Source organism: Schistocerca cancellata, chromosome 3 (genome assembly GCF_023864275.1).
Source record: "Schistocerca cancellata isolate TAMUIC-IGC-003103 chromosome 3, iqSchCanc2.1, whole genome shotgun sequence".
In the NCBI taxonomy this organism is placed as follows: Eukaryota; Metazoa; Arthropoda; class Insecta; order Orthoptera; family Acrididae; genus Schistocerca; species Schistocerca cancellata.
The window spans coordinates 894987475-895015343 of NC_064628.1; the positions used below are offsets into that span (position 1 = coordinate 894987475).

Here is a 27869-nt window from a genome sequence, read left to right on the forward strand (position 1 = left end):
ATTCATAACCTCCACAGGGCGTCCAGAACGTTCAACATCACTTGTGCCCATATGGCCACTCCGAAAATTTTGAAACCACTTATAAACTGTTCTAATCGAAGGTGCAGAGTAACCATAATGTTTATCAAGCTTCTCTTTAGTCTCCTGAGGTGTTTTGCCTTTCGTAAAGTAATGTTTAACCACCAGACGAAATTCTTTTTCGTCCATTTTTTGACAATCACTCGACTTCCTTGATTCACACGAATGCCAAACACAAAGAAATACACCAATACGGCTGAAATTTGGTGTGTGTTTTTTCCAAAGATGCTACTAACTAAACATGACCTCGATACGCGCCGGTGGTGCCATCTCTCGGACTTTGCACGGACTTTTCAAACGCCCCTCGTAGAAAGAGAGGTTGTACATAACGACCGGGAGCACTTTCAATTATTTATTGAACAAGAACCAAACATAGTACGGATATCACATATATGTCATTTTGAAGAGAAACCATGAAAGTTTTTTTTCATGTATACTGCCACAGCGTAATTTGGTAATTTTCCGATAGTCAGCGCTAGTCGCAAACATGGCGAGTTCAGCTGCGGAGCGAGCTTTCTGTGTGTTGGAGTTCGACAAAAACAAGTGTGCTACAGCTGTTCACCGGATGTTTAGAAAGTAGGGTAAGAAGCCACCAACAAGGAAGTTTGTAAAAACAGACATAATGTCTTATGGGATAACAGCAATCAGTGATTTTATAATGTTACTTAAAATCCGTCTTGATTGCAAATGTTTTATTCATATGACCGGTTTAGGTTCATTCAGAACCATCTTCAGATCTGTAAAAATAATGATACTAATTCACTATTTCACGGAAATAGTAAACTTCACGGAAATAGTAAATTAGTATCATTATTTTTACAGATCTGAAGATGGTTCTGAATGAACCGAAAACGGTCATATGAATAAAAAATTTGCAATCAAGACGGATTTTAAGTAACATTACCAACAAGGAAGGCCATTTACCACTGGCACAACAAATTCGTTATGACGGGTTGCTTGAATGTGGCAAAGAGAAGTGGACGTCTCCGTGTGAGTGAAGTGAATATGGAGCGCGTACGAGAGACATCTATAAGGAGTCAAAGAAATCGTTGCGTCGTGCATCCCATGAACTCTAAACGGCTCCAATGACAGTGTGGAAAGTCTTGCGACAGAAGCTGTCTATGAAACCACTCAAATTGGAGCTAGTTCAGAAACTCAATGACGACGACAAAGACAAGCGTTTTGAGTTCTGTTCGAAGTTGCAACAATTGAATGAGGATGGGGACGGCATTGTTGATCGCTTAATTTTTGGCGAAGAAGCCATTTTTCACACTAATGGGAAAGTGTACAGACATAATTATCGAATTTGGGGTACAAAGCATCCCTACAAATGCACTGAATTTGAGCGTGATCCCCAAAGGTAAATGCTTTTTGTGCCTTGTCACATCGAAGAGTGTACGGATCATTTTTCTTTGCTGAGAGAATTGTCATTGGATATTCCTATTTACAATTTGTACAGAAACCAGATGGCAGTTATAAGAGTCGAGGGGCATGAGAGGGAAGCAGCGGTTGGGAAGGGAGTGAGACAGGGTTGTAGCCTCTCCCCAATGTTATTAAATCTGTATATTGAGCAAGCAGTAAAGGAAACAAAAGAAAAATTTGGTGTAGGCATTAAAATCCATGGAGAAGAAATAAAAACTTTGAGGTTCGCCGATGACATTTTAATTCTGTCAGAGACAGCAAAGGACTTGGAAGAGCAATTGAACGGAATGGACAGTGTCTTGAAAGGAGGGTATAGGATGAACATCAACAAAAGCAAAACGAGGATAATGTCATGTAGTCGAATTAAGTCGGGTGATGCTGAGGGTATTAGATTAGGAAATGAGACACTTAAAGTAGTAAATTAGTTTTGCTATTTGGGGAGCAAAATAACTGATGATGGTCGAAGTAGAGAGGATATAAAATGTAGACTGGCAATGGCAAGGAAAGCGTTTCTGAAGAAGAAAAATTTGTTAACATCGAGTATAGATTTAAGTGTCAGGAAGTCATTTCTGAAAGTATTTGTATGGAGTGTAGCCATGTATGGAAGTGAAACATGGACGGTAAATAGTTTGGATAAGAAGAGAATAGAAGCTTTTGAAATGTGGTGCTACAGAAGAATGCTGAAGATTAGATGGGTAGATCACATAACTAATGAGGATGTATTGAATAGGATTGGGGAGAAGAGAAGTTTGTGGGGATCACCAATTTAGTATTGGAAGGCAGCGTGGAGGGTAAAAATCGTAGGGGGAGACAGGAAGGGGACAGCTGTTTTATGAAATGGCCTCCCCGATCACCAGATCTCACTCCGTGTGACTTTTTTCTGTGGGGACACATTAAAGATCTGGTGTATGTACCGCCTCTACCACGTGACACGGCAGAGCTCCGGGAGGGAATAGGGGAAGCGACTGCCACAGTCGACAATTCCGTGCTAGGACGGGTACCTATGGCAAGAATTCGATTACCGTATTGACGTCTGCTGGCTCACTCATGGTTTGTATATCGAATGTTTGTAAAAAGACTTTCAGAATTTCTCTTCAAAATGCAATATGTATGACATCTGTAGAATGTTTAGTTCTTGTGCAATAAGTAATTGAAAGTGTTCCCAGACTTTGTGTACACCCTGTATTGAGCCATGCTGCCTTTATAGCCGTCGATGTTTGCACAAGTGTTGCCATTGCACGAGTTGCTGTACGAAGTGACCTCTCAATTATGTTCCATAAATGTTCGATGGGATTCATGTCGGATGAGCCGGGTGGCCAAATCATCCGCTCCAATTGTCTATAATGTTCTTAAAACCAATAGCGAACAACAGTGCCCTGGTGACGTGCCCATTGTCAACCATGAGAATTTCACATAAAGTCCATGAATGGCTGCAAATGGTCTCCAAGTAGTTGAACATAACCATTTTAAGTGAGTGATCGGTGCAGTTAGACCAGAGGACTCAGTCCATTCCATGTAAAACAACCCACACTATTATGGAACCACCGCCAGCTTGCACAGTGCCTTGTTGACAACTTGGGTCTATGGCTTCATGGAGTGTGCGCGAACCATACCGTCAGCTCTTACCAACTGAAATCGGGACGGTTTTCCAGCCGTCTAGGGTCCAATCCATACGGTCACGAACCTAGGAGAGGCGCTGCAGCCGATGTTCTGCTGTTAGCTAAGACACTCGCGTCGGTTTGCTTCTGCCATAGCCCATTAACGCCAAAATTCGTCGCACTGTCCTGACGGATATGTTCGTCCTACGACACGCTGTGATTTCTGATGTTATTTCACGCAGTGCTGCATGTCTGTTGGCACCTTCGACCATAGATACTAGTAGACTGGCCTCGCTGTGCAGAAGCAATAGGGCTGGTGTGGCTCCAACATAAACCACGTGACTGTTGGCAAAACGTGGCGGGATTTCAAATCAGCGTTCTGCCATCCTATGTTTGTATCGTATTTTACCCACATTTCTCAATTGACTGCCAAACGCTTCCAACAAAAATTACTTTTTTATTTGCGAAAAATTGTCAGAACTAGATTTGACCTGGATTTATTCACAGTACCATTTATAAAATCCAACAAATACATCGAACGCCCCTCTGGTGGGCAGCGGGACGAAATTACTATAAACTATCAATTAAAGTAAAATGTTGTTAAAATTCTTTTAAACAGTAAGAGTGGGCTACTGTCAAAACTTTAAACATTGGATTCGCCGCGTTTTGAGGTCTAGTCACTTATAAAAGAAAATGGGATATGGGAATTATGTCAACTATAGGTGCCAAAATTGTCGACTTTAGGAGCAGGTCCATTTTAGAGTATCAATTTTAGGTGCCCTTCAAAGGTTCAGTTCCTACTATTTTTACAAAAGTTTAAACTATCAGTTTAAAAAAAATATTTTAGATGAAAGGTGAGACTTTGAAGTTTCAGAAAATAATTTTGGAGCCTACATTTATTTAATAGTATTAGAAGGTAGAAAAAATTTCTATTCATGTGCCCACTAAGGTGCTCTTACCTTATTATAATCTCACATGTATATACAAAAAGGCGCGTATGTGCAGATAGCTTAAAGTTTTTCCGTTTCAGGGCCTGTATCCAAAGCTGCCTTCGGTTTTCATCCTTAGGGAACCTATGAGTAGGAATGAGAAACAGTTATACTTACTTCTGTAACCGAATTATCACAGATACTTTCCAAAATGTAATATGAGTCTGACTTTACAGGCATCACTCTCAACACTTTAATTTACGTGATACTCTATTTCAAGTGTAAAAAACATATAAAAGTCACTTCAGCAGATTTCAATAAACGCATTTGCGCTATCATAAAAACACTTACACGTGAAATGTAATGCCATTTCCCCCGACAAAACGCAGAGTACAGCCATAAGCGCAACACGAAACAACCATGTTTTGCCAACATTCACGTGACTTTAGCCCAGAGATGTTGGAGCCAAGAAAATGACGTCAGGGCCAGTCTATTATATTTATGGTCGAAGGTTGGCACTGACAGCTCTACGCAAATTCCACTGCTCTTCGGCGTTAAGTGAGAGCCATCGGCCACTGCATTGTCGGTGGTGAGAGGTACCAAGGCTTACACAGTACGTCATTTAACTTAAACTAACTTACGCTAAGTATAATACACACACCCACGCCAGAGGGAGGACTCGAACCTCCGACGGGGGCAGCCGCGCGAACCGTGGCAAGGCGCCCAAGACCGCACGGCCACCCCGCGCGGCAAACAACAATTCCTAATACAGTCATCAAGTTAAAGTTTTGAATATAATAGGCCTAAATCAAAATATTAGTTTAACCTTCAGTGGTAACAATCTAAATGTTAAAGTACCACAGCCGTATGTTCCGGTTGTGTCGTCGTATCGGACAAAGAAATTTCGTAATAAAATGGAACATCTACATCTACATCTACATTTATACTCCGCAAGCCACCCAACGGTGTGTGGCGGAGGGCACTTTACGTGCCACTGTCATTACCTCCCTTTCCTGTTCCAGTCGCGTATGGTTCGCGGGAAGAACGACTGTCTGAAAGCCTCCGTGCGCGCTCTAATATCTCTAATTTTACATTCGTGATCTCCTCGGGAGGTATAAGTAGGGGGAAGCAATATATTCGATACCTCATCCAGAAACGCACCCTCTCGAAACCTGGCGAGCAAGCTACACCGCGATGCAGAGCGCCTCTCTTGCAGGGTCTGCCACTTGAGTTTGTTAAACATCTCCGTAACGCTATCACGGTTACCAAATAACCCTGTGACGAAACGCGCCGCTCTTCTTTGGATCTTCTCTATCTCCTCCGTCAACCCGATCTGGTACGGATCCCACACTGACGAGCAATACTCAAGTATAGGTCGAACGAGTGTTTTGTAAGCCACCTCCTTTGTTGATGGACTACATTTTCTAAGGACTCTCCCAATGAATCTCAACCTGGTACCCACCTTACCAACAATTAATTTTATATGATCATTCCACTTCAAATCGTTCCGCACGCATACTCCCAGATATTTTACAGAAGTAACTGCTACCAGTGTTTGTTCCGCTATCATATAATCATACAATAAAGGATCCTTCTTTCTATGTATTCGCAATACATTACATTTGTCTATGTTAAGGGTCAGTTGCCACTCCCTGCACCAAGTGCCTATCCGCTGCAGATCTTCCTGCATTTCGCTACAATTTTCTAATGCTGCAACTTCTCTGTATACTACAGCATCATCCGCGAAAAGCCGCATGGAACTTCCGACACTATCTACTAGGTCATTTATATATATTGTGAAAAGCAATGGTCCCATAACACTCCCCTGTGGCACACCAGAGGTTACTTTAACGTCTGTAGACGTCTCTCCGTTGATAACAACATGCTGTGTTCTGTTTGCTAAAAACTCTTCAATCCAGCCACACAGCTGGTCTGATATTCCGTAGGCTCTTACTTTGTTTATCAGGCGACAGTGCGGAACTGTATCGAACGCCTTCCGGAAGTCAAGAAAAATAGCATCTACCTGGGAGCCTGTATCTAATATTTTCTGGGTCTCATGAACAAATAAAGCGAGTTGGGTCTCACACGATCGCTGTTTCCGGAATCCATGTTGATTCCTACATAGTAGATTCTGAGTTTCCAAAAACGACATGATATTCGAGCAAAAAACATGTTCTAAAATTCTACAACAGATCGACGTCAGAGATATAGGTCTATAGTTTTGCGCATCTGCTCGACGACCCTTCTTGAAGACTGGGACTACCTGTGCTCTTTTCCAATCATTTGGAACCTTCCGTTCCTCTAGAGACTTGCGGTACACCGCTGTTAGAAGGGGGGCCTTACGATTTATTTATTATATTACTACCAGTTTCGATGCTTCATTACACGATCTTCATGTTAACCGACGCTGATGGAGTCAACTGCAGTCGTATACACTATTCTGTCAGTAGCCAACATCTATGAACTGGTTTTCGTAGAATACCTGTAACAACGATGTTGTTTCTCCAACCATCAGCTAACAGTTGGCATGTAGCATAGTAATGCTTGTTGAAATTCTGGTGGGCTCCTCTTCACGCCTGGCGTTTGGCAGCTTTGAGTGCTATACGGTACGTCACTCACTTGGTAGTTGACGGTTGGAGCACAACATCGTTGCTACCGGCAGTTTCCGAAAATCAATTCATAGATGTTGACCACTGATAGAATAGTGTATGCGGTTGGATTTAAACTCCTCAGCGTCAATTAAGGTCCGAAGATGGTGCACTGAAGCACCGAAACTGGTAACCATATAATAAATAATATCGTAAGGTCGGCTGTAGGTGTTTCATTTTATTACATAAGTGAACGGCCTAAGTCCCTCAAACCTCCGATCAGAAGGATAGACATACAAAATAAATTTAGGGGCTGAACAGGAAAAAACATATACCATAAAGGCTTAATTTTTTACGTATTTCATTAACAGACAAATATGGAGAAGTAATGACATAAATGGGATGAAAATAACATAAAGGAAACCATAGGAAAGGATCACAGTTCTTGAAATGACAATTAGGGAAGCAAGTGAGGAATACTCAGTTTCAATAAGTACATTAGGTGATATCCTTAAAGCTTTACGGGGAAACAGAGAGGTAGCCATGAACCCAGTTTTAGGAAATTACATGTCTTTCCGAGCACGTGACGATGATGAACGGAAACAATATTGTGCAATGAATGAAAACTTCGAAGAACGGTGAATTGAATGGCACATTTGTCAGGGTTGCGTCAATGAGGAACTGTTCCCATACAGAGATATAAAGGCTTTACTGTACGAGCCCAATTATATTACCCTACTTACTTGCAAACAAAGCATAACACTCCAAAGTTGATGAATCGAAAATGCAAAGAAAGAAGTGACTTGCCACACTGAAACGCAGTGTAGCTTCAACTGAAAATCGAGTGAGGTCCTGTTTCTCTGTGGTTCACAGTTCAGCCGCGATTTAGGTGTTGTCACTTGTGCTAGAGCTTAGGAACAGGTATCGCCTGATACAATCAGCTGTCCGATACAACCCGACCATCCGGTATGTGTATGTGTACGGGGTAAGCAGATAGTCCTTCCACGTATTAATACAGTTAGACATGTACATGAACACTGTTGTGAATACAAAATAATACGGAAACTGATTTGATCCATTATAAATGGTTTTTGAAAGCCTGCGACTGTAGATATAATAGGTTTGTTTATAAATAAATAAATCTTCTGTTACCAGTCACGATTTTTCTTTATTTTACTATTCGCACGACGCGTTTCGAGAAATAATTTCCATTTTCAAGTGCGTTTTTTATGTGTGTTAAGCCATTTCTTTTGATGTTGTTTGATGTTTTTTTGATGTTGTCTGACAACATCAAAAGAAATGGCTTAACACACATAAAAACGCACTTGAAAATGGGAATTATTTCTCGAAACGCGTCGTGCGAATAGTAAAATAAAGAAAAATCGTGACTGGTAGCAGAAGATTTATTTATTTATAAACAAACCTATTTATAAACAAACCTATAATACGGAAACGATACACTTTGTACTATTCTTGAACAGAACTACGAGTGAACATTCGCCGATGAAATCAACCGGTAAGCGGTCTGCACACTTAGCCATCCAGAGATCGACTAAAGCGAGACTACATGCGGAAAGACATGAATGTTTCACGTCTTCCGGCATCGTCAGTGAATGGGAGTGATCGTGACTTCGAGCAACATATGCATGTACGTGCAATACTGCTCCCGAGCTTTTCGCATGCAAATGATCAGAAGAACGTTATGTTGTCTGAAGAGTGTACGATTGATCGTAACTCACGGATTCGTAACTTTTTTGGTTGTTTTGGGGGAAGAGACAAAACAGATTAGAGAAGGACGGGGAAGGAAGTCGGCCGTGCCCTTTCAAAGGAACCATCCCGGCATTTGCCTGGAGCGATTTAGGGAAATCACGGAAAACCTAAATCAGAATGGCCGGACGCGGGATTGAACCGTCGTTCTCCCGAATGCGAGTCCAGTGTGCTAACCACTGCACCACCTCGCTCGGTCCGTAACTTTTTTCTTTGGGCACTTTTATGAGAAAATTGGATGCAATCCATCCCATGTTATGACTTGGGAAGCGTTAAGGGCAGACTACCTGCTTAGATCGTATTTCTTTGATGGTTCTGTGAACCAACACACCTATCTTCACATAATGAATACATAGTTATTTCCAGAATCAAGAGCTGGAGGAATCGTTAAACTTCAATGAGAAGGCGCTTCACCACATTTTGCAGTGTCTGCAAACTGCTAAGTGAACTGTTTTCAAATCGCTGGATTGGGCGTAGTTCAAGAGAGGCGTCAACACTGTTGCCACGACATCCACAAAGCCTAGACGTGACCACACCCGACAGCACGCTGCGAGACATAGTGAAAGGAGACGTTCGTAAGCGACGATATGTGAACGACGATCAGCTGAAAGGCTGGGTTCACATTTGAAAGGGTTAGCCTTGATATGCTGCGGTGGATACACACAAGAACATGGTGTCGCATCAAACTTTGCATGGCACATCGAAGACTGCACACTGACATTGATTAACGAACATTTGTAACAATGTTCGAATTTTATTCACATTAAATATTTATAATAACCAGACATTGATTATTCAGAATAAATGTTGAAACGTAAAAACATACTCTTTCATTTTCTAACGGTATTTACCAACATGTCTAACGGTATTACGCTGTTAACATGTGGGACTTCTCGCCCAACCTGTACTTCCTGACACGTGGTGACAGTAGCAGGTACTGCACAGTCACGGGATTTATTTTTATCTTTCCATTTCGTTAATTCACCTGGACAGCTGTCCACATTAACACGCGGATTCAGCTGTACGGGGAGCCGCAACGGCCCCGAATCGAATACGACCGGCGGTTCAACAACAAGATCGGTGCGCTGGTCTGCCAGGATATGGTTTTTAAGCGGTTTCCCACATCCAAATAGGTACCCATATTCCGCCTCCGTTACACGATTTAGAAAACGTTGGCGCACTTTCACTCGAGAATTGAGGAACACAAGTTTCGTCCCTATGGGCAATAGGTTGGTAACAGAAAGGGCATCTGCGCAGCCTTAACAAGTGTCATTGCCAAATCCAAAAAGTAGCGTGCTCACTCAGTGATGATATAGGATAAGGCCAGGGAAAAAAAACGAAAAGTAAGATTCTTCGATTTCATTAGCATGGATGGGATGCCAACTTCCACTCCTAAGCTTACAAGCTTACATGACTATGAAAACTTGTGGTAATATTTTAAAATTTTTCAAGAGGATAAAACACGTAAAAGTCCTGACACTCCAGGCTCGTAAATCGTAGGCGGAAACAGTGACTTTGGATCAGGCCTAGAGATGTGCTCAGACAGCACAGTTGTTAAGGTGATCGGACACGGCAGGTAGGAGTTCCAGAATCTCGTCTAGATCTGAACAATTACCCATTAGTCACAACGTACTTATCACACATCGATCTTTCCTGGCGGGTCTGTTGAATGTGGGGTTTTCGTATGTGACACCAAAGCATGTTACCTAAATCCCCTCAATATTTCATCTAGGCGTGTTCGTGACACTTAGATGGTTGCAGCTGATGTCTGTGGTGTCGACACAGCAGAAGCCTTTTTATGAAGGTCAGGACCAGAAACTGCACATGTGCAACGCAGTTTAGGTGCATTGTGTGACAGGGAAGCTAGGTTATCGTGGGGAACGGTTCTGGAACAGTATAATCAGTCACATTAGACTGATAGCTGGTGTCACCACTGGGATACGTGCCAGAATGAACATCGTCCGCAAAACTTACATTTATTGAGATGCTCACTATACAAATTTTTACATCTACACGTCTGCGGAGCAAAGATACTCTTACACTGAAGACAAGATGTGCTGAACAATCTAAAGCTGATTTCAGTTACCTGCACACGCGCGTTTTCCATAGTTATGAAATAAAGACTAACAGTGCAGTACATACACAATCTGACAAGACATTTTTGCACTGACTTGGAAAATGAACAGTCGAACTGAAGTGATCACTTTGGAGCGGATTCTACTAAATCTAACATGAGCTTCTGGTATGTTCTCGAAGCGGTAATTGATCAAATTAATATTTACATGAACTTCATGTTTTAAATAAGTGAACAATTTACATATAACTGCATCTTTTACTGCTTATAAAAAAAATTAGGTTGAAAGTAGTACCATAGATTGTTTTCAATTATAACGAAATATAATGTCTGAAATAATGGAGTATACCGCGTGTATACGACAATAAATATTTAGCTTTTACAAATTATACAGTTATTAATGAAAAAGTTAAGTGAGTTTTTGCAACATAGCAGTAGTTTTCTATTTCGTGAATAATAAAACTTCGTAAATTACATTTGGAAAGATATTCGAAATACACTACTGGCCATTAAAATTGCTACACCCAGAAGAAATGCAGATGTTAACGGGTATTCATTGGACAAATATATTGTACTACAACTAACATGTGAATACATTTTCACGCAATTTGGGCGCATAGATCCTGAGAAAGCACTACCCAGAACAACCACCTCTGGCCGTAATGACGGCCTTGGTACGCCTGGGCATTGAGCCAAACAGAGCTTGGGTGGCGTGTACAGGTACAGCTGCCCATGCAGCTTCAACACGATACCACAGTTCATCAAGAGTAGTGAATGGCGTATTGTGACGAGCCAGTTGCTCGCCCACCATTGACCAGACGTTTTCAGTTGGTGAGAGATCTGGAGAATGTGCTGGCCAGGGCGGCAGTTGAACATTTTCTGTATCCAGAAAGGCCCGTACAGGACATGCAACATGCGGTCGTGCATTATCCTGCTGAAACGTAGGGTTTCGCAGGGATCGAATGAAGGGTAGAGTCATGAGTCGTAACATATCTGAAATGTAACGTCCACTGTTCAAAGTGCCGTCAATGCGAACAAGAGGTGACCGAGACGTGTAACCAGTGGCACCCGATACCGTCACGCCAGGTGATACGCCAGTATGGCGATGGCGAATACACGCTTCCAATGTGCGTTCACCGCGATGTCGCCAAACACGGATGCGACCATCACGATGCTGTAAACAGAACCTGGAATCAACCAAAAAAATGACGTTTTGCCATTCGTGCACCCAAGTTCGTCGTTGAGTACACCATCGCAGGCGCTCCTGTCTGTCATGTAGCGCCAAGGGTAACCGCAGCCATGGTCTCCGAGCTGATAGTCCATGCTGCTGCAAACGTCGTCGAACTGTTCGTGCAGATGGTTGTTGTCTTGCAAACGTCCCCATCTCTTGACTCAGGGATCGAGACGTGGCTGCACGATCCGTTACAGCCATGCGGATAAGATGCCTGCCATCTCGACTGCTAGTGATGCGAGGCCGTTGGGATCCAGCACGGCGTTCCGTATTACCCTCCTCAACCCACCGAATCCATATTCTGCTAACAGTCATTGGATCTCGACCAACGCGAGCAGCAATGTCGCGATACGATAAACCGCAATGGCGATAGGCTACAATCCGTCTTTTATCAAAGCCGGAAACGTGATGGTACGCATTTCTCCTCCTTACACGAGGCATCACAACAACGTTTCACCGGGCAACGCCGGTCAACTGCTGTTTGTGTATGAGAAATCGATTGGAAACTTTCCTCATGTCAGCACGTTGTTGTTGTCGCCAGCGGCGCCAACCTTGTGTGAAAGTTCTGAAAAGCTAATCATTTGCATATCACAGCATCTTCTTCCTGTCGGTTAAATTTCGCGTCTTTAGCACGTCATCTTCGTGGTGTAGCAATTTTAATGGCCAGTAGTGTATTTGGCATTAGTTGTAACTCATATAAAGTGGAATCCATAGGACAACTAATTTTCATGGCACAACAGTATCTCACAGAAATATGTAAACGTGTTATTACGTTATGGCCAAATTTGAAAAGATATAAAATTTGATAAATGCACAAATGTATAGCCTAGCTATTTGAGAAACGCGAATCTCATGCTTTGTAGTCAAAAATCGGAATAAACATTATTGAAAAGAATGTGGTACCGCAAACATCAGTTAAATTAGAAAGTAAGTATAACTCTTGGTTTCTTATAACATGGTGCCGCTTACTTGTTTACGTAAGTGTTGTCAAACTAACAAAATACGGGATGAATATCTGACTGTTCACTTCTTTTCTCTTTCTATCTCTACATGTGTATGTGTGTACGTGTACGAGTGTGTGCGTGCATGCGTATATGTGTGTTTACGTGAGTGTATGAATGTTCATTTTTTTAATAACATGTTAAGATATTTCGGAAGTTGTGACTGTAGCTAGTCAGGGAGGGGGATGTATTGAGTTGAATGTGGATCTAATAGCTATCAGAGAGTAAAAAGGTTCTAGGTGTTTGTGTGATTGGATACTTGTTATTTGGAGGGGATCACGGAAGAGTGAAGGGAAAGCACTTGTATGGCGTTGTACTGATGATCATCTGTTGGGGTGTTACTCTGCTGTTTTGGAACTCCACTTATCCGGATAATCTAATATCTGATATTCCGTCCCCATCCGCTTCTCTTTCTTCGTGTTCCTTTACACGATTCTTCCTTTTATCTTCGTCTTTCAGTACCTCATATTTGGTTTAAACAGCTTTCAGTTTATTTCAAGCTCTTTTTAATGTAGTTGTCCTCACAAAATTCCATGTTTCCATCACCTTGTAAGAGAAGTCTTTTAAATTTAATTTTTGGTGATGAGCCACAGTGCCTTCTTTACTTCCATTTCTATAAAAACCTTCCACAATAGTTATCTTCTGTAATGTCGCTTCATAGTTTCGACAAGCGACTGGTCCATTGGTTGCATCGAACTCCTTGCGTGTGGCGGCAGGGAGAGTGTTTTCAAACGTCCACCTTCCGTATCAAGAAGGCTTTCTGTGGGGTGGGTGGATGCACTGTCCAGAATTAACATCACCTTATTGCCTTCTTTCCTTACGGCCTTTCTGTACTTTTTTTTAAATTCGTGTGTGAAAACTGAATCGCACCGTTCGTACAACGATGTAGCAATCATCCAAGCCTTTGGTTGATTCTTGTAAGAGACGAGAATGTTGTTCACATTTTCGAAAGCCTGAGGATTTTTCAGTTTTCCTATCAACAGAAGGGGTACTGCATTTTGTGGTTTCCTGTAGAATTAGTATAGTTCGGCGCAGTAGTGTGGTCTCAACTAACGTTACGGCCAAGAGCGCTAGTCTTCCTTTCAGAAGCTAAAGATGTTTCAGGCAAAGCCTTCCAAAAAAAGCCTGTCTCACTGCGTTGTATAAAAATTCAGGGTCATGAGACTCTACTTCAATTTTGAACATCCGAATAAAATTTTCTGCTGCTTGTAAGTCCGCGCTGATAATTTTTCAACACTTAAATAAAACTCATGAATTGCGTGCTTTGCCTTGAAATTCCGGAGCCAGCCATCGCTCGCTTTAAATGAAGACAAACTCTTCGATTTTCTCTGCTAAAAACTTTGCTTCTTCGCAAACAATCGGCCCCGTAAATGGTTTCTCGAAGCTCGCTGCTGCAAAAACCACTTGAACACGGCCTCTTCAAGCTCTCTGTTTTCTGATGATTTCATCGTTTTTTTTCGACGAACTCCCGTCTCCAACCTCATGGACAGCCACAAAACTTAAAATTGAAGACTTTTTCTTATGTCTGAAATTGTCGATGTTCCCATTCTAAACATCTCACCTAGCTCCTTACTACTGATAGCTTTGTCTAATTGTTCAGGGACTTTCATTTTGTCTGCCAAGACAATAGTTTCCTTTTAGAAGACATATGACGCACAGTAAATCAAATCACAGGCATAAAACAAAACAAAAGACACTGAAAACGGAATGTATGGCAACAAATCAGTGTATACGTTATGGTCATGACGCGCACTGATACAAGTAGCACTGAATGATAGGCACCACAAACACATAATACGCGCACTGTATTCATTGTTTGCTGAAAGATTATGTCTTTTAATGCATTCGTTACATACTGATTTTAGAACGATAAAGAAACTACAATGTACTGTATACTGTAATAACTATCGAACAAAACCAACGATTTTAGTCCTATAAATTTCTTTTTCCTCAAAGTGATCCGGATAATTGATGATCCAGGTAGTTGGAATACCAATAATTAGAGTTCTACTGTATTTTATTTATTAATATACAAAGTGAGATATTTTCCATATATACTTCGTCTTTCAAACCCGTTTTCTTTTCTTCTTTGGTTTTTTTTGTATAAGATAATTTTTTGCTAGGTTAGAAGGTGTCTTTTATTGGTCATTCTGATTGTTTTCATGTCTTTTTCTCTAGAGGTTGGCTTGTGATATGTACTGTGAGGTGTTCTGCACATGTGGGGTGGTTTATCCGATACTCCCAGGCTATCATGCGTTCTTTGTATCCGACATTGAACGTTTACCTATTCGCTTCAAATAAATGCCATCACCAGTGTTACACAGTACTTGATATATACCTAATTTCTGGTATACTCTATGTCTGTTGTCAGTTTTGGAATGTATTTTTGGATGAAACCGTCTGATGTGTATGCTGTGTTTAAGCCTCCTCTTTCGTAAATTTTGCTGTTTTCTTTTTTGAGTGTATGAACTTATCTTTGTATGTCTTTGTATTCCATCTTTTGTCAGTCTCCCATATTTTCTTGATTGTGTTGTTTTTATGATATTGAGTGTATGCATTTCTGTTGAGCTATGTGTTACGGCACAAAGTCAAGCGCCGGCACGCCAGCCGGAAACGGGAGAGCAGAGAAGGCTGTGATAAGACGTCAGCCAGTTGCACGCTGAGCGACCCCTCTCCAGGACGACAACGCGGCAGCAGCGGCCTCTATGCGAAGAGAACATAAGCGCCGCTCCCGACTGGCCGCGGCCAAGTTCTCCAGCAGCTTGAAGACGAGCAGCTAGATAGATCCGTCAAAGCTCATTACTTTCCTTGCACATTCTATGTAGCTCAATCTTGGAATTGTTATACTAAAGAACACGTCTGAATATTTCTCAAAGTTAAATATTGTCAATTACTTTTCACAATGAAATTCATTAATACGACTTGTTTGAACTGTTTCTCTAGCGATCCAAGAAAGCACGTTTCCTAGCCTCCCCGTATTCGTCACTCTGTTGTATTATTGTTTGTGGATTTGTGTTTAATGATAATGTTTTCTTTTAATTTTGTTGTCCAGCTTTGTGCATAAGTATTTGTGAACATTTTACTATTGCATCCAATGTTTGTGGCAATCTGGATTATGATGCCTCGTTCTTTTTGGTAATTTTCTTTGTTAAGTGGCACTCTGTTGAGTGTATGGAGCACGTGTCGAAGTGCTGCTTGTTTTTGGAGTTTCAGTGGTTCAACATTTCGTGAATGATTGTGTCAGTCGTGGGCTTTCAGTAAACTTAGAACATGTGCTTGTTGTTTTGTTTTATGAGTGTTACATCTAAAAATTAATTTCATTATTATCTTCTTTTTCTAATGTAAGCTTCTCAAGGATTAAACAAGTGTGAAAATACTGCAGTAGTTCTATAGTATCCAGACACTATACTGAAAGCGATAAAATGAACACCACAGAGATTTACTTCATCACATTGAATTTCGTGCCATGTTTCCTTCTTGGTGGGTACTAAGGCCAGCATAGACTCTATTTACATCCCTCGAGGATCCTTCCTGTCCCCTCTACTATAAACTGTGTACACTGTGGCTTGCCAAGTATTAACTGAATGTAAGAAATCATGATCACAGTATTAGAGACTGAGTTCTTTCAGAAAAGACTTGTGTCGGTGACCTCTACAGTGTGTGCTGAAGGAAAAGGGGGTGGGGGTGGGGGTGGGGGTGGGGGTGAGAACCACGGCCTATTTCCTGTTTTAAAACCGTAGCGTAGCGAGGACGAGTTTCACAGACTCTGAGCAAAGTCAGCGAGGACGTAACACATGTGGCTCCACTGACCTCTACAGCTTGTCTTTTGTTATGATTCAATGATAAAAAAATGTGATGAAATCATTAATGAACAGAAACGACTATGTCAGAAGGATTTAATGTGGTTGTCACATGTTAAACTTGTAAGTTATCGCAAATACGGCAACCGAATGATAAAAATACCAATGATTTATAAAGAAACAGCAGGTAGATAGCTTGGTGGCAGAAAATAACTCTCCTTATCGTCAAATTTATACCGCCTTTCTTTGCAGACAGAGATGGACCGTTTCGAATGGTGGGAACGATCATTTGGGTTGTTGACTTGAGTGTAGAATGACGTACTTTACACTGAAGAGAAAGCTTAAAGTACAGGCTTTGATTTGGCCATTTCGGCAGTCAGAGTTGATTGTTTGTCTTCTTGGCCCGTAATTTTATTAATAACAGTATATTTTGTAAAAGTTAAATATTTATTGTCTTATAAATGTGGTATGTTCTATAATTTCAAACTGTATATTTCTTTATAACTTAAAACAACTTAAGTTACTACTCTCAACCTTAAATTTTGTAAGCATCAAAAGATGCGGTTATGTTTAAGTTGTTCACTTGCTTAAAACAGGAAGTTCATGTAATTAATTATTTGATCAATTACGGCTTCGAGAACGTATCAGAAGCTCATTTTGTACTAAATATCAATGAATTCACGCCAAAGTGATCACTTCAGTTCGAAAGTTCAATTAACAAGTAGGTCCAAACACCTCTTGTCAGCTTGTGAATGTACTGGGCAGTTAGTCTTTATTTGGTGACTATGAAAAAGACGCGTGTGCAGAAACACAAAAAGGATGATTGGCGTAAATTTCTACTGTTATGATGTGTTATAAAACTTCCTGTTATGATACCGTGAGGAAGCGTCTTTATTATGGAATCGAAAATCCAGGACGTCTGATCTACAGAATACAAGCCTGAAATTTGCAACTGCAGCAAAGATGAGTATAATTTTTACTCACATTATCATTGATCTACGAACTTTTAGCTAATGTTGACTCTTTCCACATAAATCAGGTACGTACTGAGTTAGCAGTTAAAAGTGCTAAAGAGTACATTATTGCACGCATCTCGTGGTCGTGCGGTAGCGTTCTCGCTTCCCACGCCCGGGTTCCCGGGTTCGATTCCCGGCGGGGTCAGGGATTTTCTCTACCTCGTGATGGCTGGGTGTTGTGTGCTGTACTTAGGTTAGTTAGGTTTAAGTAGTTCTAAGTTCTAGGGGACTTATGACCACAGCAGTTGAGTCCCATAGTGCACAGAGCCATTTGAACCATTTTGAAGTACATTATTATGACAACAATTTTCAACAGAGATTTTTCTGCAGAAAAGGATAGAGGCGCATTGTAAATTGAGCACAAAGTTGTCACAGATATCACGCACAGTTCTCGCAACAACGATGTGCCTCCGTTTGAAGCCACCTAGGATTTTCTCATTTCGTGTCATATGCACAGTAGCTTCATCTGTAGGCACTCTTTACGTCTCCAGTACATGCTGCCTTTTAGCGGCTGCAGTTTTAACTTCATATGTTTCGAATCTTAGCTGTTAGACGAGCAACCATAGGAGCCATTTTTATGTGCAATGCGCGATTGTTTTTGTTTTCAAATTGTGATTGAGTTTGCCTCTATAATGCATGTTTTGAGCATGGATTAGCTACAGAAATTAATCCTGATCAAATTTATGTTCTGTGTATTATGAAAATAATTAAATTTGTGTATTTATTTTCATAATTATTGTGGAGGTTCCTGCAGAAACCACTGCAGCTCTAAGGGCAACACCTGTAGCTGTGACAAGTAGTTGTATTTCCAATCTCACACGCTGTACCCTCACAGAATAAAGGAAGAGTACACTCTGGGGTGCCTTTCAGAAGGGATATTTTTTGGTACTGGCTCAAATTAACAGTAACACGGAAAGTGGAGATGATGTATTAGCTGAAGACAGTGATATCGAGTTTCAGACGAAAAAATCAGTGTTGTCTTGCGTTATTTCAGAGAGTGAGAGCGAAGAACCATTAGCAAAACAATGTAAAACTGTTGTGCCAGTTGACAAACATACAACAGAAGCAAAACATCTACCAATATATGACACCTCAAGGCACTGTGTACACTGTAGCACAAAGAAGGAACATCACAGAAGCAGAGGGAAGAGTGGTCTCTGTCAAGTAGCCCTATGCGTAACTCTAAAAATAAAAAAAAATAAAAAAACCTACACTCTACCCAAACAGACCATCAAGGCCCAATGGTACCTTAACCCACAGGCGTCACTGAATGCGGATACGGTCATGTGGTCAACACACCTCTCTTCCGCCATTATGTCAGTTTACGATACCGGAGCTGCTACTTCTCAGTCAAATACCTCCTCAGTTTGCGTCACAAGGTCTGAATGCACCCCGTTTGCCAACAGCGTTCGGCAGACCAGATGGTCACCCATCCAAATACTAGCCCAGGCCGAGATGTGACGGCAACCTGTGTTACCATTGGGGCAAGGCCGTTGGCACCCAAACTGCAACAAGGAACTGTGTTTTACCTTATTGCCAAAAGTAACGACATTTCGCACACAGCGGCTCCATTTGAAAGCAACCTGTACATGTTCAAATGTACATAACATTTGTTTTTCACGTTGTTCCGTCTCAATGTAGGCCTAATAGACGAATAAAAACAAGAAATATATGTAGTGTCTGTTCTTTCAGCACTTCCGAAAGAAGTACATCAAGTACATCAAAGAGGAAAGTTAAACATTTGTGAGAATTTGGACGTCTGATAGGATAACAAGTGTCATGGAACGTCCAAAGCCGGAACCGCGGGACTGCTACGGTCGCAGGTTCTAATCCTGCCTCGGGCATCGATGTGTGTGATGTCCTTAGGTTAGTTAGGTTTAAGTAGTTCTTAGTTCTAGGGGACTGATGACCACAGAAGTTAAATCCCATAGTGCTCAGAGCCATTTGAACGTCCAAAGCCAAAAAATGCAACGAACAATAACAAACAAAATGAGATCGAAAAGCAAGTGGTCAGAGCATCTGCTTAGTAAGCAGGAGACCCGTGTTCGAGTCCCGGTCCAGCACAGATTTTCTACTTTCCCAATTGAGGTAAATAAATGGCCACTATGGGTATGTCCTCTGTGTCCTCGAAAACAAGAAAATTCAGATAAAACAATTTTTAATGTTTCGAGTCTGAAAGGGTTAAATGAGGGCACTTTGGATGATTTATGGGGACCACAAACTCAAATTTGTGCCTATGTAGTAATCATGGCCGTTCTGCCTTCACAAGCGTAATATAAGGAGAAGCCAATGGAATTATATTTTTCCGGAGACATATGAGTCTCAGCTTTATTTGAATATTTTTAGCATGGTGCAGCAGAGTCAGCAACTGTAAAATGTAATTACATTAAATTGCAGCCTCCAGTTGCATAAGCAAAGAAATTTTACCTAGGTTTCGGCTATAATAATGTAGCCTTCTTCAAAAATTTCACAATATAAAATTAAAATTAAAACATGCCAGATGTTGGTCTTGTCAAACTTAAAATTTTAGTAACATTTTAAGTTTGACAAGGCCAATTTCTAAATGTTAGTAACATTTTAAGTTTGACAAGACCAACATCCGGCATGTTTTAATTTTAATTTTATATTGTGACATTTCTGAAGAAGGCTACATTATTATAGCCGAAACCTAGGTAAAGTTTCTTTTCTTATGCAACTGGACGCTGAAATGTAATATAATCTCAGCTATATCTTCATTGCTTCTGTTTCTATCCTTATCGAAAGTAAAGAGAAACCTCTAGAAAAAATAACGAGCTAATGACCGAAACGAGTGATCCCTCGAACTTGTAGTAAAATACTGAAACTGAAATTGCCACAAGTACGTTTTACTCAGTAGAGTGCTACGGTATCATCTTCATCCTTCAGCTGTAGAAATAAGTTTCAAATCAGAGCCTAATAAATCGATCTATTCCTCTTACTTACAGAAAAATATAGAAAACTACACGGAGGTGGACATATCCCCGGCTTACAGATACCTCAGGAAGTCTTCTGATTGGATGGGGATGGCAATGCGTGACTGGGATCCTGTGGACATGATTTCGCGCATTGAGGACATAGCAGCCCCTATCTGCGAAGACGCGCTAAATAGTCCGGAGATGATCAGCTTTATAAAGTACGTGTACTACTGCACAAAAATTTTCATTGTTGTGAAGTACAAGCTACGTAAACTTCTAACACAGTGTACCAATAATAAGCGTGTGGCGCACTGGTGTTCCAGGTCGGCGCCCAAATTCGACCTGTACATCATGGAGAGGTTGCTGGTTCCGTGTTTCTACGGTGTGGTGCACGCAGTCGGCTCCCCACCAATGGTGGGTCTCGTCACCCACGGGGCACACCCGTACACCCACTGGAGCCACAGGAACCCAGACAGTCCCTCCTACATGCCGCTCTGGGTCCTGCCGTACTCTCACCACATGTCCTTCTGGGAGAGGCTCTACAGCGCCTACATATGGCTCTACTTTAACTCTGTGTGGCACAGTGTGGTGCTGCCGAGACACGACGAGATACAGAAGAGCTACTTCGGTCCTTCAGTCCCATCGGTGTTCGATCTCGAGAGAAACTTCAGCCTGATGCTCGTTTCTAACCACTTCACCGAATGCTATCCCAGGCCGAATCTCCCAAATTTCGTTGAACTGACTGGTCTACACATACAGCCAGACACTAAACCTCTTCCTCAGGTATAGTATATAATTATTCACTTTTTGCTTAAACACAGTCCAGGTGGACTGATTCGTTCATTCATATAGCGGTTTCGACAGATTTTTGCATGGTAAACGGTCTTCCATGAGGTTTAGGGCGAGACGACTGGCATCGTTTTCCTTCATCTGATTCTTCCTGAGTCACATGTTACATCGTGACAGTGAACGAGCAACTTTCTAAAAACTTTCTGTGGTGATATTATTAATTCTGAAGGTGGCAGGGGTAAAATACATGGAGCGAAAGGCTATTTACAATTTGTACAGAAACCAGATGGCAGTTATAAGAGTCGAGGGACATGAAAGGGAAGCAGTGGTTGGGAAGGGAGTGAGACAGGCTTGTAGCCTCTCCCCGATGCTATTCAATCTGTATATTGAGCAAGCAGTAACGCAAACAAAAGAAAAGTTCGGAGTAGGTATTAAAATCCATGGAGAAGAAATAAAAACTTTGAGGTTCGCCGATGACATTGTAATTCTGTCAGAGACAGGAAAGGACTTGGAAGAGCAGTTGAACGGAATGGACAGTGTCTTGAAAGGAGGGTATAAGATGAACATCAACAAAATCAAAACGAGGATAATGGAATGTAGTCGAATTAAGTCGGGTGATGCTGAGGGAATTAGATTAGGAAATGAGACACTTAAAGTAGTAAACGAGTTTTGCTATTTGGGGAGCAAAATAACTGATGATGGTCGAAGTAGAGAGGATATAAAATGTAGACCGGCAATGGCAAGGAAAGCGTTTCTGAAGAAGAGAAATACATCGAGTATTGATTTAAGTGTCAGGAAGTCGTTTCTGAAAGTATTAATATGGAGTGTAGCCATGTAAGGAAGTGAAACATGGACGATAAATAGTTTGGACAAGAAGAGAATAGAAGCTTTCGAAATGTGGTGCTACAGAAGAATGCTGAAGATTAGATGGGGAGGTCACATAACTAATGAGGAGGTATTGAGTAGAATTGTGGAGAAGAGGAGTTTGTGGCACAACTTGACAAAAAGAAGGGATCGGTTGGTAGGACATGTTCTGAGGCATCAAGGGATCACAAATTTAGCATTGGAGGGCAGCGTGGAGGGTAAAAATCGCAGAGGGAGACCAAGAGATGAATACACTAAGCACATTCAGAAGGATGTAGGCTGCAGTAGGTACTGGGAGATGAAGGAGCATGGAGAGCTACGTCAAACCAGTCTGAGGACAGAAGACCACAACAACAACACATTATTAATACTATGTAAACATGGAATGTAGGACGAAGAGAAGGGAAGGCTATAAAGTTGGGTTGGAAATCATGAAGGCTAGTCGCACAGGACATTGTGATAATGCAATGCCGAAAGTTGAAACTTCGTCCACGACCGTGATTCGAACCCGGATTTACCGCTTCTCATGAACGGTTTCCTTAAGCTCTTCGGCCATCCGGACACGGTCCCTGATCGACTCAAATTTCCAACTTATCGCAAGTTGCAATGCAGCATCCCTCGCACATTAAAATCTCTACCCGTAAATCCTGATTTCCGTAGGAGTTCGGATGATGTTTGTGCACCTTTTTCAGAAATGTATTTCTGTCGGACATGGGCCACAGAATAGAAGCTACTGGAATATACACGTTACTACTGCTTCTGGCGTAGAGCTTTCGCTCCTATCACTGTTCAGAACATTTATGTATTTCGTTTTCCGTGGGCTTTTGGAGGAAACTCCATCGTATATGCTATTTGGCTGAGTACAAGAAAGTCTTTGTTGTAAGATAGTAAACTGGTCGTGCAATCCCGCTGCCTATACTAATTTTGTCAAAACTACAAACCAACTTTAGTGACACTCACACCTCTCTGTCTATGGAAAAAGAATCCTTGCTAGTTTTGGGTCCCTGCTTATATTTTCCAAAGTGGTCTAAGCGTTTGATCTCGAGTACACGACAGAGGCAAAATTTCTATCGAGATTATTAGATCCAGATAGTTCAAATGGTTCAAATGGCTGAGCACTATGGGACTTAACATCTGAGGTCATCAGTCCCCTAGAAGTTAGAACTACTTAAACCTAACTAACCTAAGGACATCACACACATCCATGCCCGAGGCAGGATTCGAACCTGCGACCGTAGCGGTCGCGCGGTTCCAGACTGAAGCGCCTAGAACCGCTCGGCCACACCGGCCGGCCTCCAGATAGTTCATGACTGATTGGTAAATGTGTGTTTAAATGTAAGGGCTACTCTGAGATGAAGAGAAGTAAAGGAGAGTAAATCATGATGGTCCACATCAGTCCAGCCCGAACATTGTGACCCAATAAAAAGGAAAATAAATGTGATTGAACTGATGATGCGCAGTTATCATATAAAGTGGATTTTTTTTCATATGAGGAGTGAGATAAGGCAGTAGAGACAAAGATATATATCCTGTGCCTATTCGACATTCACATACATTTCAGCTACAAAACATGAGCAGCTGCTGCACCGAGACTGCTCTCAATTCGTTAGTGTTTCCACTGGCACAAACTTTCTAATGCCCATGCTCGTGCCGGCCGTTGTGGCCGTGCGGTTCTGGACGCTTCAGTCTGGAACCGCGTGACCGCTACGGTCGCAGGTTCGAATCCTGCCAGGGGCATGGATGTGTGTGTGATGTCCTTAGGTGAGTTAGGTTTAAGTAGTTCGAAGTTCTAGGGGACTGATGACTACAGATGTTAAGTCCCATAGTGCTCAGAGTCATTTGAACCATTTTGAACCCATGCTCGTGAGGTAGGTGCCCGCTGAACTGAAACCCAGTAAAGCAATCAAAGACAAGCGATACAAATTTTGAGCAAAGTTGTTAACGTGATTATCCTCTTTAATTGTAATTAAATAATAAGTGTCCTTTCATTTACGTCTATGGTCACAAACTTTTTGTTAACAGATTACCGGTTTCGGTCTATAATGACCATCATCAGATTTGTTTTATAAAAACTTTTGACGATGCCACTATGGCTGCAGTACATTAGGAATTTGTTTTTATAAAACAAATCTGATGATGGTCATTATAGACCGAAACCGGTAATCTGTTAACAAAAAGTTTGTGACCATAGACGCAAATTACAGGAAACTTATTGTGTATACGGGTCACTGGTTTATTCGCGACAATGTCGCAGCTTGTAATGAAATATTTAAGACTAATTTGAAAAGATAATCATTACGGCCTTACCACACGCTCACTGAAGCCAGCATTTATTTTTAGAATTCCTGGAACGATCTACTCTCCACTCAAGTGCAACTCGTGTTTTCTTTCTTTGCTTCATTCTGGTTTACTGTTTGTCACTGTGTTCAGAACGGTCTGATACAACTAACTAAATTCAAGGTTATGTCAGATTTAATACAAATTCAGTAGTACGTGAACTACAGTAACATCATGTATCAATGGACTTTGTGTTTCACAAACAGGACGTACAGGAGTGGCTGGACGGAGCGACTGAAGGCGTCATCTACTTCAGCCTGGGCACCAATGTACTGAGCAGTAAAATGCCACCAGAAAAGCGACGGGCCTTCCTCGACGCCTTCTCCCAGCTGCCGCAGAGGGTACTCTGGAAGTGGGAGACGGACGACGCGACTGACCTGCCACCTAATGTTAAAATGTCCAAATGGCTTCCACAACAATCTGTACTAGGTATGCGGTATATGTAGTCAAACTGGAGAAAATTTGCATAGTATGCAAGACTAAATTCATTTAATTTTCTCTTACTAGCACTTGTTCCAGCAGTTTCAGTGTAATGTCAGTGTTTCTCTTTTCTTTTTCTTTTTTCTCCCGCCTGATACGTTATTGTGATATGATAGAAGCTTGGTATCCCACCACTGCCTGGGGCATCTTCAAACACGTCTTCGGTGATCACCGGTTCTCAATACGAAGCAAGACTCTTCTCTGAAGACAATTCTACTCCAGTAAACGAGAGTCCAGACTGAATACGCCCGACACCACGGCAAATTGGTCTTGTTGGTGTACAGTAGACGATGGTAGTCTGTACAAAGGGCGCTATAAACTCATCCCCCTTTCTGTATGCCTCCTATTAATGGTCCTTGTGATCACTGAAGCACCAATTACACGTCAGATGGATGGTAATCATGAATCCGGAGCTCTGGGTGCCTCTCTGACGAATGCTTGCCTCTATTCAAATCTCGAACGATTCATCGATTACTCCAACCCACTTGTTCGAGCCCAACTGTACACTGATATCTGCGTATATTGTTCACGCGCCCGTCTGTGAGGCATAGCTACTGTCCACCTGAGTACACGGAATGAAATTCGCAAAGACATTATGCCCTGGTGTCGACATGTCCCTCCTTTACTATCCTTGCGAGCTGCGCAGTGAAATTGTACTGCAGTGTCACACGTTCGTCCATCGGGTGCCAAAGCTTACGATTTTGCATTTTCTGTCAATACCTGTATGAATATCACTTTTGACCAATTTGCATAACTCCTTCATGACGCGTCTTTTTTTTAGGTTGTATCCAGCCTAAAATAATTATTGACGTTATGTGTCGTGAATATAACACTAAAATATTTTTCTGCAAAAAACTTGATGTAGGTCTGATAAACTATAAATATGATGTATAATATTTCATGGCTGAACTACGAAATGTGGCTCTACTGCATATGTATACTGACGTGAATAAACATCAAATTATTACTCCTTAAGAAATAGCTTCAAGTCGAATTCATAGTGTTGTGTTGACAGAAGAGCCAACACCGTGTTACGAGAGGAGGCCGAAATGCACGCGTTTTAGCTCACGCAGGCTGGCGTGAGGAGGGAAGAACTATACTGACGTGTGGTCTGGAACATGGCAAGGAATTAGAATTCAGAAAGCGGACGTAATTAGTTTGATACTTAACTTTAATCCATTAATGATGAACGTCGCTCTTGACGGTACATGATTCACAATATTATCTGTTCAGATTACAGTAACTTAATATGGGGGCTTGCTAGGTCGTAGCAAATGACGTAGCTGAAGGCTATGCTAAACTGTCGTCTCTGCAAATGAGAACGTATGTAGTCAGTGATCCATCGCTAGCAAAGTCGGCTGTACAACTGGGGCGAGTGCTAGGGAGTCTCTCTAGACTAGACCTGCCGTGTGGCGGCGCTCGGTCTGCAATCACTGATAGTGGCGACACGCGGGTCCGAGGTATACTAACGGACCGCGGCCGATTTAAAGGCTACCACCTAGCAAGTGTGGTGTCTGGCGGTGACACCACACATAGGATACTCAAAATCTTTTGAGACAGAATAATAATTTTAAAGAACTTCTGAAGATACGTTCCAGAACTTGTATGAATAACAGAAAAATCAGTGAATTTGGTCTTGCACAAAGGCAGACAGTTTGTAGACTTTTTTTCCCAGCATGGAAATTGTGAAAAGCTAAAATATTTAAAAAGACCCTTGTCTTGTAGCCAAGTATTTAATTGGCTTTTTATTATTGTCATCGTTATTTTTGTTAAAGACACTCCTTGAGCTAGTGTCTGAAATGTATGTTGTCTAAGTGCTACACCTGTGACTTGTCAAAGAGGAAATAATGACGTTCAGTGCCGATGGAGTTCTTCGCTTTAACCCCTGGCATCAGAAGCGGGAGGAAAGTGATGTATTTTCTCAGGAAAGAAGGCCTTCGTAAGAACGGAAACATAAAATTTTACAGTGTGACACATCTGAAGGTTGTGTTGGACTCTGAAGTTGGGTCTAATTTGACTTGTAGGCTGGGGAAAAAATTCGCTCATGCGATAAAGGAAAGTTTTCACAGCGAGCTGCCTTATTACGAAGGCGAGGAGCGCGATTGTTTCCGTTTACAAGTGATGGCAGAAATTGGTAGACATCTTTCACGTTGCCAATAATGAAAAAGTGCTGTTGCGTATAAAAATGAATGAAACTGCGTTGCCACTCAGGTGTGGCCACAGTGCTATCTCGATTAATTTAAATACCATTGTCCAGCATTGTTCATGACAATATACATGGAAGGAGGCTAAATATCAATGACTACGGGCGGCAACTGGAGGTGGATTCACAGAAGAATTCAAAACCCCCAACATGACACGTGCTGTAGGAGACTTTCAAGTCTAGACTGTTAGCCTCTAATAGTGAGGCGAATACCTATGGCGTAAGAGCAACGATAGACATACATGGGAAATTTCAGTACAATATGTGTGTACTATTCTGCACCTCTATTCACCACAAGCAAATGTGGTATTTGGTCGAATTTCAGTGATGGAAGATGGCATCAAACATTGGGAATTGTATCGGCACTGCAATCTATTTAGCATTTATAAAGCAAAGGACAGCCTGATCAGATGACAACACCTCAACTATAAACTGGCAGATCTCACAGTATTTTCAGTTTGTGAAGAGTGCTAGACGTAGAATTCTGAAAAAATGTTTTCTCTTTGTCAAAGACAGCACACCTGTGAATAACAAACACCACGTATACACCCAAACCTCTGTCAGTCAGTATTGATCTCTTCTCGCTCGTTTCCACATCTTTCATCTGTGTCAAGGGCGCCCATTATCTTTTTGTCAGCTGCGTAAACTTATAATGTGCATAATACATGTTGTTGTTGTGGTCTTCAGTCCTGAGACTGGTTTGATGCAGCTCTCCATGCTACTCTATCCTGTGCAAGCTTCTTCATCTCCCAGTACCTA

The 27869-nt window shown here is 41.6% G+C and overlaps 1 protein-coding gene across 1 annotated transcript in view; it reads left to right on the forward strand.

Annotated features, from left to right (window-relative positions):
* LOC126176633 (UDP-glycosyltransferase UGT5-like) overlaps positions 1-27869 on the forward strand; it is a 127284-nt gene that overhangs the window by 87427 nt on the left and 11988 nt on the right. Inside the window, exons 3-5 of the mRNA XM_049923792.1 lie at positions 20468-20655; positions 20761-21220; positions 24643-24856. Of these exons, the coding sequence (XP_049779749.1) occupies positions 20468-20655; positions 20761-21220; positions 24643-24856 (862 nt within the window). The remainder of the gene's footprint in view (positions 1-20467; positions 20656-20760; positions 21221-24642; positions 24857-27869) is intronic.